This window comes from Hesperophylax consimilis, chromosome 23 (assembly GCF_061612785.1).
Source record: "Hesperophylax consimilis isolate HC1 chromosome 23, BYU_Hcon_1.0, whole genome shotgun sequence".
NCBI classification, from domain to species: domain Eukaryota; kingdom Metazoa; phylum Arthropoda; class Insecta; order Trichoptera; family Limnephilidae; genus Hesperophylax; species Hesperophylax consimilis.
The window spans coordinates 5,024,520-5,038,148 of NC_142858.1; the positions used below are offsets into that span (position 1 = coordinate 5,024,520).

General features: G+C 33.1%; 1 protein-coding gene across 3 annotated transcripts in view; it reads left to right on the plus strand.

Moving 5' to 3' along the window:
* The window catches only part of Ae2 (anion exchange protein Ae2), a 306,359-nt gene that overhangs the window by 231,611 nt on the left and 61,119 nt on the right, over positions 1-13,629 (plus strand). For all 3 annotated transcript variants that reach the window (XM_089646039.1, XM_089646040.1, XM_089646042.1), the window contains 3 exons: positions 1,595-1,830; positions 4,820-4,938; positions 8,199-8,234. In XM_089646039.1, the coding sequence (XP_089502165.1) occupies positions 1,595-1,830; positions 4,820-4,938; positions 8,199-8,234 (391 nt within the window). The remainder of the gene's footprint in view (positions 1-1,594; positions 1,831-4,819; positions 4,939-8,198; positions 8,235-13,629) is intronic.

The window sequence follows — 13,629 nt, forward strand, 5'->3', positions numbered from 1 at the left end:
TGGTCTATTCTCTCTACATACATAAAATTACATCCCCACAGGTCTCCTCAATGTGACAAGCCCTTGGGGAAAATTCAAAACTTTTCTCTTATGCGCAGTAAAAATTAATTAGAAGTAAAATCATCTCTGGCAAGGTGACTTCAAACTCGGTAAAAAGCTTCTTGAATTAATCATACCCGTGTATGGCATGTAACTATTAAACATGAATAGATATTTTATTATTTTTTAATGATAAACTAATGTTTATGAGACAAGGTTTTATGCATAGCATAAAGGATAACTTATTGTTTATAATTATATGTTGATTGAGGTACTAGTACATATTGAATCATTTGGCGGGTTGGAAATAAGCCGACATAGCTCAGTGGTTTCAGAGCACCTGACCGAACATCAGAAGGCATGGGTTCAATTCCCTTTGGCGGCATTAATTTTTACTCGGGAGATATTTTCAATTTGTATTGATATTTGATACGACTAATTATTGCTTATAATTATTTATTAGATATTTTCTTATTCTATCTGAAGTCCCGGCTTTATCCGGGCTTTATGTACAGTTTTTCGAAATCAAATGCAGTCATTTTCCTCTTATTCTGAACGTCAAGTGTGCATAATTTCATCATAAAATATCAATTTCTGCTTCGAGCGGTTTTAAAGACGGATAGAGTGTTTTTTTAGAAATCTTCTAACAGTGAAACAGTGAACTTCCTCTTGTTTTGACGGTCAAGTGTGCAAAAAATCATAAAAAAAAAACTACCCCTCCATAAACACTCTTCTTCATTATATTATTTACAATTTGAAGTAGACAGTTAAAAAAAAATTATTGAAATTTAAATTCCAGTCTCAAAAATCACAAAAGCATACTCACCCCAATGGAAAGCCTATTGCGCAGGCTACCTCAAATCAAATTATTAATGTCAAGACTGCCTCAATTTAAGTATTCGATTACCTTCGGAAATTATGAAATATTCTCATTTTTAAATAGGTGTATTTGAATTCCACTTTTGCTTACAATAATGAACTTCCCAACATCCGATCTAGTTAAAAATCTGCGGATAGACTCGTTATCGATAGGAATGCGTTTTTCAACTTTTAGTGCTCATGACGTATATATTCGCGGACATAAAGCTTTTCTCGGACGATATTACATATGTAAATATTCGAAATAAATGCCTGTCCTACACAATAGAAAGGTTCAATAAAGTTTTTTGTTCAGATTTTTCCACCGCCGAAGCATTTTTTTAAGTTTTAAAAGATATTTTAAAATAGTTTAGTAGTAAAAAAATTATTTTTGCATATTAATTTTTTAAATACATGAATTTTATCCAATTATCTTAATATCATTTCATTTTTTTTAGAAGAATACAAACAACCTTTCTCTGTCAAATATTTATTTTTTCATTAATATTCTCCCATCCACTCAACAAATACTCTCTGTTGTTGGCTTTTCTACTGGCTTACTACTTCCAATTACTCATTTCCAATATTAGAATAACTTTTGCACGAGTATGAATCATGAAATCCTGTCCATTTATCGAATATTGCTCTACAATCTTGAAACATAATTTTTAAAAGTTAGGTTGTTTTTTCCTTTCAGAGCACCGCAAGAGAAGTTACCCGCACGCTCACGTGCCGCTTAAAATCAGGGGCGCGCGGCGCTACTCGGGCCCGTCGCACGCTCCCGCGTCCATCCCGCTGATCGAGAACTCGCCCGCGCCGGTCTCCGAGAGCGACGTGGGCGAGAACACGCTGGCCTCCCCGCTGCTACTATCTCCGGGGAATGGCACAGTGTTAGAGGAAGACCCTCACATATTGAGTTCAGGATCTGATCCGGTGAGCATTTTTTTTTTTAGCAACTTCTCATTTAAAACATCATGGCGCTGCATCCAAAGATGGGTCTTGGCCTCCTCCGCAAATATTCTACTGGATGCGATCCCTTGCCATTCGCCTCATTACCTAGTAACAGTCGTTACTGTGCACCTGCAAACCAGTACCACGCAGTTTATCCACTTATTCTTCGGTCTTCACTTGGTCCTAATTTTCGGTATCATATCATCTAGCATTCTTTCTACATATCGTCGCATTAATTCGTAGACTGCGTAACTCCAAATTTTTCGAAAATACGCTTTTAATGCCATCTGGTGTTAAAATTAGACCCGCATCGACTAGTAAAACTCGAAAATTTAAAAAAAAATTAACCTTTTAGATAAACACAAATTAGGAAACTGCGTAAAATTATGGTGCAATTTTTACTCGCGAATACTTCGTAACTCCTTAATTCAGTATTGGCCGGCGAGCCGTGCACGCTTGTTGTGTTTTTGACTGAGGAAATTTATTTACGGTGTAATAGTTTTACGGTGAAATTAACTGAGATAAGTTGATTAATCAATTTTGAACATTTTATAACCTTAATTTTAATTGTGAAGTCACGAATAGTGTTTTGTATCTGTAGTCTAAACTGACGTCTTCTGCACCGTGTGACGCTCTGCCGTAGCTCTCTTGTTTTATGTGCCTCTGCGGTTGCGTTCACCGCTTTTACAGTGGTACCTGCTTATCACCACACGCCCTCCTGATGTCATCATCACTGCACGAATTGATTTAACTAACCCGGAGCCCTTCGCGTCCTACCTAATAGGTCGTTGTTCTGTGATTATCTCTTCTTCAAGGTCACCATCTCTTTGCAAGTGGATCTCCTCCTGATGCATATCCGGATCCGGTTCTTCACTGTCCTCTTCAAACAAACCCAAAATATTTTCGGTGGAACGTGCGGCAATTCCATCTCGTCTCTCCTCAGACACAGTCCGTTCTCTGTCATGCATCTTCCGCGGGTCAAGCACATGTCTTGGTATGCCATCTACTTCGATGTTGTTGACTGAAGTAAGTCCTGTCACCCTTCCATGCACGATGTGCATCTCCCATCTACTGGCTTAACCGCAAGAAGATCGCCCACTTAGAGCTCAGTCAATACTTCCTCTTCTATATTCACTTGCGCAGAAGGGTGTCTCCACGAGTAAGTGTGAACTATACTAGACAGCGCAATACCTCGATCATCCTGACTTTTTGCAGCCAAAGATTGTACCGAAACACTGCCTGCAGGGGATCGCTTCCACTTCTGGCTGCAGTTCTCTTTATTGTTTGATGATGTCGTTCAACTATACCGTTTCCAGCTGGTCGGTATGTCGCGCAAAATCTTTGACGAACATTCCATCTCTTACACTTATCTGTAATACTGTAGGAACAAAATGCAGTACCATTGTCCATGAGAACTACTTTGGGCGGGCCTCTTTCCCGAAACACTTCTTCCAAATGTCTGATAATCGAAGCTGCATTACCTGACTCGATTTCCCGCCACATGGCAAATCTACTTGGACCGCAATCGATAAATGTGAGTAAACATTTCCTACCGAAATGAGTAACATCAACTGCCAAGCGACTCCAGGTTGTCACAACATTAAGATTACCCGCTTCATGGGATGATGGTGGAGGGTCAATTGTCCTGCATTGTACGCAGGAACGCACGCATCTATCGACGTCCTTTCTTCTCGCCTCGGGATCGACCAGCCGGGCAAGATGAAGCGTTCACTTTACTCCAAAGTGATGCTGAGCATGAAGAGTTTCTACGCTTAAAGCACATGTTTGCTCACCAGTTCCACTTTCAAGTCTCTCCCACCTATCTTCACACTCTGAGGAGTCTCTTTCACAACGTTTCCTGTCATGGCTACTCTTTGCCCGGGTCTTGCAAACCCTAGTAAGTACATCAGTTTTATTTCTACAGGACAACAAGGGTGATCGACAATGTCAGATCAAATTCTTCTACAATCTCCTTCATCAACCCCAAGCGTCACTTAACGAGCATCTCTGACACGACTACTCCCGGTCAGTGTAGATCTCACCCAGCACAAAACCGTCGCCGAATCTGTAATGATCTCCAGAGTTTGAAGATTTAATCCCTTAAGGAAGGAAAAGTACCAGCATTTACAAGACTTAAAACAGACATTAGAAAAGGATTACCACTCCTTTAACGATAACCTTCCGCATCATTAAAATCATTAAAATGCATCTAAATAGACTGCCTCGACATACACATATATTGTTGTGTTTTATTTTGTGAATGTAAAATTCCTATCTCCCAAATTTTCCGCTAGGTTGTTCATAAAACTGTTCGCAGAAAAGTATGTATCTTTTGTAAAATACGTATCTCCATTCTCGGTTTTTATGTAAACTTCCTAACTCCGATTTGAAATAGAAAGCCTTACAAAAGTTTAATGATTGAAAATAAATTTCGAAATATATTATATGTTCGAAACGTAAATAAAAAGAATGAGCCGTCTTTCATTTTTTTTCACTACGAGGTTTTTTGTGCCTCCTGTAAAATTTTACATTTGGTGGTTACGCATTCTACGAATTAATGCGACGATATATAACAGTACTTGGTACCTATATAATCTTGCAATCGACTCATGCTCTATACATTTTTTTGTTGTTATGATTGATTTTTATCCTATGAGATCCATTTTGTAATGTACGTTCTAAGATTTTTGTATAATTTTAAAACTTTTTTTTCGCATTTTGCATTAGGTACCGCGTCTCACAACCATCTCTGTCTCTCTAAAGTAGATCTGAACAGTCGAGCGCATCTAAGCTACGTATCTTTCTCCTATTTTTCTTACCCTTCAATATTTATTATTCCACCATCGCACAACGTATTATTCTGTTATTCACATAAAGCATAAACCGTTTAAAAAGTGTATTATTTTCGTTTTTTTTCTTTTTTAATTCAGTTTCCAATTAAGTTTTTATATTGTATTATATTTGATTGTAGCCATCCAGAGCGCATTCTCCCACCGGCAGTCTGGGAAATCCGGATGAGAAACGGGTACAGTTTCTACAAAAGAAAATAGAAGCGGAAGATTTGGAGGCACTAAAGAAAAAGAAGAAAAGGTTTGTTGCCTTCATTTATAAGACCGATTATGAGAATTAGGTCACTTTGCTTTCACCGTTATTATTTTGTTTTCCGTGTATAGTGGTACTTACAGCAGATGTATTTTATATGTATTATTATAATCAAGTATAAATATTATATACATAGATAGATGATGTTTTAATGTGTGAGTATTAGGTATTAGTATATTTATTGTTTATATAGTAATGAGTAACCTTTTCAACAAAATAAATAGAAATGTGTAATAACGTTACACGACTGTTATAATACATTAGCAAAGACCCGTAAGAAATCACGAGATACTATGACTAATTACAATTATGGAATATAAATGTGTAATAACGTTACACGACCATTATAATACAATAATCTTGACCCGTGAAGAATCACGGGGTACCATGGATAGTTCCAATTTTGGGAAACTCAAATTTTTTTAAAAATCCGTTCAAATATTATATATTACAGGAAGGTACCTAATTTAACGCTATTCTGAATTATTCATTCCACAAGCAGTTCCAATTTAAAAAAATAACACTTACATTTGAAGCAAATTTGAGTTCATGAACGTGAATAATTTGAGGCAGGAACATTTCACATTTAACACACGTACAACCGAAATTAATATTATAGACATTTTTAATAAATACGAAGGATTAATTCATTTTTCAACCTTTAGCTCTCTACGAATCGCGTTATTTCTGCTTCTGTAATAATAACAGTAAACAAAATTATATTCTCTGTTAAATCTAGAATACACTGGTACGGAACTAATCATTTAGAGAATCGTTTATTCGATTTGCTTTGCGTTTCGATAATAATCAGAATAAATACGGAATCGTTTATTCGATTGAGGGCAAAAAACATGAGAGCAAACAAATTTGAGAGCAAACATTAAAACTATTATTTTGTATAAATATATAAGAACAGACGATGTTAGGTAATGAACATTTTCTTTCATTCAAAAGTTTTAATTTAGTAAGATAATTTTTATTAATCAACTTACCATAATACAGTGTTATTATAATTGCATTTATATTAACACGCCTAGTGTTTGTATTAATTCACTGATGTTTTTATTGTAACTGACATTTTTCTTTTTAGTGTTAATGTAAAAATTTCCCAATAAATGGATTCCTGCAAAGTGCGTAGAAAGCCAAAAAGTTTTTATATGAAAACATTTCCTCGCTGTTCTGAACAAGCTTTTGAACTATATTATTATAATGAAGCTTTTCTGCAAACTTTCTATAATATTATTCAAGTGGAAAAGCTTACATATCAAGTTTCATCATTTCGTATTCTGATGAAGTATATATAAACCGAAAGGCTTATTTAACTCTGGGTTCATCAATTAACATTAATAACATTTTCCAATATTTAAATACAACATATTTTTAAATATTTATTTTTATTAACGTCCTATTGGGCTTTAACAGGAAAATTGATACTTTATTAGAATAAAAAAATACATGGACATATAATATATCGATGACCAAGCGTACACTTGTGTTAAGAGCAATTTGAAAATTAATTTATAAGAATACTCCAGGTTAATTATAACGCATAACGCAACAAGATTAATGAGAATTTTCGTTTTTTTATCCATTCAATTTCCCACGAAACATCTATTTACAAAGTAAGTAATCTTAATAAATGCGCTACAAAACATGAATTTTTTTTTGTTACAACTGCACTTAACACATGTGTGCGCTAGGCCATTGATTTATTATAATGTGTAGTATATATAGCATATTTATTTTATTTTATTACAAGATAATACATTACAAAATGATAACAAAGTAATAATGTATTATTCCCAATGAGTTTATAAAACTCATTTCGGGAAAGACAACATTAGAAAGGACAAGGCAAATAAATAAAATACATTAAAATAAATAAACGCAGATGTTATTATGGAGTACCAGAGAAAGATTGTGTTGGTCATTAATGAAACTGCTAAGGAAATATCTTTTAAGAGCTTTTGTCAATGTTTTTTTGTTTGTTGCCGGAAGTTTTAAATTACTAGGTAATGCGTTATATTGTTTATGTGCAATATTAAATTCAAACTATATTAAATTCATACAAATACTAATACTATGATTAAAATAGATTCGAAATAATAAAACCTGATATTGTAAATAAATCAAAGCATAAAATATTAAAGTAAGTTAGTACATACATATATGTATGCAATTATTCATGTTTGTTGCGAACCAGTTAAACAGAAAACAAGAAATAATTTACTCATGAGGTGTGTACTAATATAATAAGAGAGAAGAATTAAAAAAAGAATATAATCATAAACACGTATATTAAAAACAAATCAATAAAACTTAAAAGGAGAATGTGATATACTTATTGGTAAGGCATAGAAGAGTATTTTAATTTTATTAAATAGCAAATAGGTCTGAAATTAGCTGGCTTTTGAAACGCACAATATTGACGCCCACAAAAACACCAAATATATCAAGAAGTTCACTGTGCTTGTTTGGTGATGAATTCTTGGAATTTGGTGAATAAATAGACGTAGTTTTGAGGTTATTGTTACATTTAAAAGTGTATTGGCTTCGAGTTTGCTTTGCAGTTAATTTACATTCATGTAAATTAATTCCAATCATTCAGAACTAGTTCAGTTGGAGATTTAATAATTTTTAATAAAAATAATATATTGGCTAAAACTCTTCTATCTGATTTGACAAGTCAGGTTTTGGTAAGTAAGTTATTATAATTTATACATTAAATAGGAATATTCATTTTATAATTGATGTACCGAAGTATTTTATTTTGTACCTTTACTAATGCTTGAAAAAACACACTAATTTGGAATTTGTAGTACGGTGACAATACTGTTGAATAATATTATAATTTATTTCTTTAAATTTACCCCCATTCTCAAAATAAAACCGAGCATTCTCATCGCATCGCTTGTAATTGCATCGGCGTATAATTGAAACTGCAGACTCTTGTTGAAGAAGTCAACGCGATATTGCGTATTGCGTTAGATTATCTTATAATTATTTAAGATATGCACCGTGATGCGATATGATGATCTGTTTTGTTTTGTATATCTACCCTGTATCAAGTGTTTCAGTGTATTAAAAAAATTGTTAAGATTTCCAACAAAAGTAGACTCTGTTTGTAAGAACTACCTACATTTATAGAACAGGAATCGTACCTACTAACTTTTTAGGCTGTAACTTGTAATTATTTTTAAATTATTGTCAATCAAACACCCTTATTTTATTTTTTTATCTGAACGCAGCGCCCTTTTTACCGATTGGCTCAATGAAATTATGAGGTATGTGTGTTTTATTATGTTTATCCAATTTTCATCAAAATGCATGACTATTTTTAAACATTGTTTTTCTGATTGATTCTGCTTAGCATGTTCTCCGCCTAGTAGTAGGATTGTAACAATATTGATTTTAAATATGCACGTTCGTATTGTTTTATTTTTTGTAGGGTTTTCATTTTTCGTGCTTTTTTCAGTGTTTATGATTATTTTTAGATTTGTTTTCATATTTTTTTGAAATTGTGGCACGATATTTTCGTGAATAAAATATCATACACTGTAAATGCGCCAAACACAATTATGACAATATTTTTTTTTTCTTTTTTTAAAAAGAAAGACAAACATTCCCAGGTTACGAATAACCCAACAATGTTTGAAAATCTCCTACTACCACCACAGAAAGCCGAAAATGTTGCTTGTGTTGTGATGGACGACTTAGCCAGCCGAGGAATCGAACACGCGACGCTCGGGTGAGACCCAAGCGCTATGCCCACTCAACCACTGACCGGTCAAATATGTTATATATTGGTACTATTTGAGTTGTTTCGTTAATAACAACAATCTAAAGCTGCAGAGGAAATGACCTACTCTTAGTGAAGTGCAAACTCTTAAAATGGTTTACAAATAGAATTCTGACCGTACTAATCACAGAGCAAACTGTTTTCCATAAAATGACTGTAAGAAGGAGGTTATTTTTGTAAATTCAAAACTGTCCAACATGTTGACATATAATATGTGTAAAATAAAGAGCAATGAGATCTTGTAAAAGGTACAATGAATTGTTAGTCTATAGACGAACCAATTGAACAGATATTGAAAAGTTGAGCGAACTCAATTTGTCTCGTTATTTATAATCGTATGAAGGTATTGCTTAAAACGGACCTTCCTGAAAATTGACACAAAAACCCTGACAGACGAATATGAGCTAACAATAAGGTCAATGACGAGAGTAATGATGATTATAAGTTTTACAATAATTTGTAATACAATTAGGTGTAATTTGTTTTTTACCCAACTATCGCTTTCGTGCAGACATTTGACATCCACGTTAAGACCATATTTCATAAGGAAGGGTGAGCCGTTACTTTGGATTTTTCAAAGTATCGTCGAAGTTACCTAGGTCGATTTAACGAAACGTACTGCAATTGATTAATGGATACGTACAATCGTTGTAACGATTTCACATTCGCTTTCTAAAGTGATTTTAGGGATTTTTGTCGGACACTCGCTACTGGTTACTGACCAGACCAAAGAGCAATCCGATACACATTGGGCGAACGGCTTTTACTTAAACCGCAGCATTTCTTTTAAAACTATAAAATCTTTAATATTATTATTTGAATCATTGATTGGTTGAATCTTGCAAGCATCACCTTTATATTAACGCACTGGGTATTGCACGTTAACGCAAATCATATAAACTAAATGTCATTGTATAGACATAATCAACCCTGACAATTTTTTTTTTCTTTCAGAGAATCGACAGCAATTTTTACATATAAGAATGGTATCTATGCCAATTATGAACCTGCTGCTGATATGAAATTATACAAGTGATGTTATTTTATTATAAAATATGTTGAATGTTGGTGGGAGAGATAAAGGTTTAGGATAAAGAGACGAAGGACGGGAGTAGATGAGAAGGTAGATTGAGTGGTATAGTTTTGGCGCGATAGAAGTGAAGTCCCGTAGATTCGAGTTAAAGATGTCAATGTCACAGTAATTTAAGTTAAATGAATCTGTTAATCGGTAGATAAAGGAATTTTGTTTAGAGTTGGTCTTGCAAAGAGAGAGATTAAAGGTAACCGAATGTCTGCTGTTGCGATTTGGATCATGGTATGATAAGCGTTGCAGAAGATCAGGACAGATTGTCATGACCCTATACTCCAACAGTCAATTCTCTCTGCCTATCGCTAATGGGAAACGGCGTGATGGTCAGGTAGTTAGTTAATATAATTATTTAAAGGGTTACGATATTTTAATTCATTGAATTCGTTATAGTTAAATTGATCATTTTTCCTCCCTTATCATGTAACAAATTGTTTATCACGAAGTTTATTTTTGGTTCTCCGAAATGCTGCCTCCGCAAGTGCCGAGCTTCCCAAACATGTTGAACTTTGTAATGTTTGGGTAATTCTGTTAGCCGGTCTAAAAGTAAAACGGCGAATTTTCAATTCTACGATTATCAGAAATTTCAAAACTACCATCAAGTTTGGATTATACTAATAACTATGGTCGATAGATAGAGCTAGTTGACTGATCGTAGCAAAGTCCTTTTTATACTGGACTATTTGGCATTTCAACTATCTGTAAATACTATTCTTATGTTCCGGATCCGGTTTCAAGATGGTGGCCGGTTTAATGGTTCAGTAAAGATTATTTTATCAAATGTGAAATGTGAAAAGTATTTATGAAGATCTTATTATTATTATGTTTCTAAGGAACTTTTTGGTTTTGATTTAAAATAAGAGAAAAATAAAAACTGTTTTTTTTAGACCTGAGGTCCACTGATCACAGGTGTTAGTAGCTACTAGCTACTTTAGACTTTTTTTCAATTTGATATTGTATGTAAATAGAAGTATATATATTGAGTAAATATGTAATTGTCTCAGCCAAAACTCTTAAAAGACATAATCTCTAACAGCAGGTTCGGTTTTTTTAGCTGAGCCTAACTATGTTTTGTTCGCAACGTCACTTTGACATTAGCTTATGAGTTTTTTGATATCATAAAAAGATGAAGCGATAAATCATTAATTTGTTCCATATATTTCAAGAATATTGTTCATTTAACTGGTCATTAATATGTATCCATACCAACTCGTTTATTAATTTAGTATAAATATGAGTAAAATGTTTTTTCCAGCTATGATATCACGTTAATAAGATGGCATTTGCAAATAATTAAGCTAAAGGCCCTCGAGCTATAAGATAGCCATACTATATGGAACAGTATTACCAAATTTAATTATTTAGTACCTGTAATTTACCTACAGGTCAGTGAAAATTAACTGGTCTGTAATTTGGAATATAATGAAGAAGAAAAGCCCGAAAAACACATTTTTCCAGATTTAAATTCCGGTGATAAGCTGGAATTTTTCTTGTCTCCAATGACTAAAAATCAGTTGCAGCTTATCCATAAAACCTTTTAGTAAATTGTTTTATGCTTTTCGGAAATGCTTTGAATTGAAATAGGTCAGGGCACATCTTTCCTGTCTTACGGACCATGAATGAACTTAGAAAGCAGCCAGTCCACATTTTGTCAAAAATAAAATATTGTTTACATCCGGCAGATTAAGATCTATTATATATTCTATTAAAACCAGCCAGGCTGCTCTCATATAAAAATTCATAGTTATCGCTTTCCAAAATATTTGTTGATCGCTTTAAGAACCATTTTAAAATGTGCACAAAGCACCCACGACACTCAATACTTTGTGGATATTTGTAAATTTCTCAATAATTAGCTATTGTGGCTATTTCTCAAATAACATTAGCCAGAGTCAACTGATCGACTTCAGCATTATGCTTAGCATTTGATCAATGATATTTATTACATGAAAAAAACACACTTTGTAATACACCACTTTTTGTATTGAATTAATATTTATTGACAAGCAACCAAGTTTCGCTTATCTCAAGCTTCATAAGAGCTATTATATTTTACTGTATTAAATTAATATAATAGCCCTGATGAAGCTTGAAATAAGCGAAACCTGGTTGGCTGTCAATAAATATTAATTCAATACAAAAAGGTGTATTACAAAGTGTGTTTTTTCATGTAATATATAATGTCACACCCTAAATATTTCCTATTTGCTTACTTCGAAAAAAACAACAATGATATTTACCTAATCAGTAGAAAACATTGAAGGCGTTTGTATAATACCTACTTATTCAGTGTTTTTTGTAGCTCTGGCTGTTTTCTGCATAACTTACATTCACTACAAAAAACAGCCAGACCTGAAGAACAACAATTAATTAAATTAAATTCATTGTGAGAAATCGATATCTACATATTATTTATAATTTTTTGAAAACATTCTGTGTTTGTTTACACTAGATTATTCAAACTTTAGACAAAAATACTTTTACCTAATTGTAAAAAGCATTCACTTTGTGGCTCATCATAATTTATAATAAAAACACATAAATTTGTTACTATCGTGGTCAAAAACAAATTTATGTGTTTTTATTATAAAAATACTTTTAACTCAATTTTTTTTATGGCTAGCTGTTTTTGTGTAACTACGTTCAAATGTTCATCTCTGAAAAGAGTATCCACTTTTAATACCTTCGGTTAGAAAATACGAAAACTGAAACATAATACAGTCTCTAATATACACGACCTTAGTACGGTCAAATCATTTTAAAGAGTGCACCGTTAGTATGGATGGTTTAAAAAATCAATGGGACTAGTAAGTCATTTGGATTGAGGAATATCTACAAATTACTAAGAGACAGTTTCGCAAACCGACTATTAAAATATTTAAACTCTTGCTATCATTATTCAAAAATAATTTAATAGAAAAAGATAATAATAAGAATGATTCGTGTGTACTTTTAAACCATTTTTAAGAATGACATTAAATAAAAAATAACAAAAATAAATAAATTTATCAAATTAAGTACCTAATTTATTTTAGTAGATAAATTTTTCGGCAGTCTCTCAAACTGAACATTTTGAAATGTAATTATTCACTTTGCTTTATAAACTCGATTAGGGGCAAAAGGTTAGTCGGAATGCGAGGCAGATTATTCGAAAATAATAAACTAATAGAGGCAAGGTGCCCGCTGGCCAAGTCGATCAGAGGTCAGAAACTAGACTCCACGGCAGTAAGACTTTTCCTATAATGCCGTGGTAAATAAAAACACAGTATCTTTCTGGAGACTCTCAACGAAGACACTGTGTTTTTAGTTACTTCAGCAGTATAATCCAAATTTGTTAAACGATTAAATCTAATAAGACAGTAAAGTATGACATTTTAAGAATGTTGTATAAAATTTTCACGGAGAAATATTAAAAAACACGGCAATGGCAGCAATTATTCGGACGTGTCTCAAAAAAAAGTAGAATGGCGGTGACCCTCATAACTCGGTGCTGGGTCATCTGAAATCAAAAAATCAAAGTTCATTCGTTAGATAATAGTTTTTCTCAGGTAACGCTGGGAGGGTTTTTCGAAATTTTGATTTTTCACTTTTTTGGAACATTTTGAAGGGAAAAACGCTATATTTAGTAAAAAAAATCGGCTAATTTGTTATTGTAAAATAATAATTATTAACAAATTTGAAAAAAAACTCTCTAACGTTACCTCGTAAATTATGTGCAAAAATAGTTTTCAAAAATTCAAAAGGATCGGTGCAGTAGTTTTGAAGTTATGACGGTCACCGACTTTGAAAACGT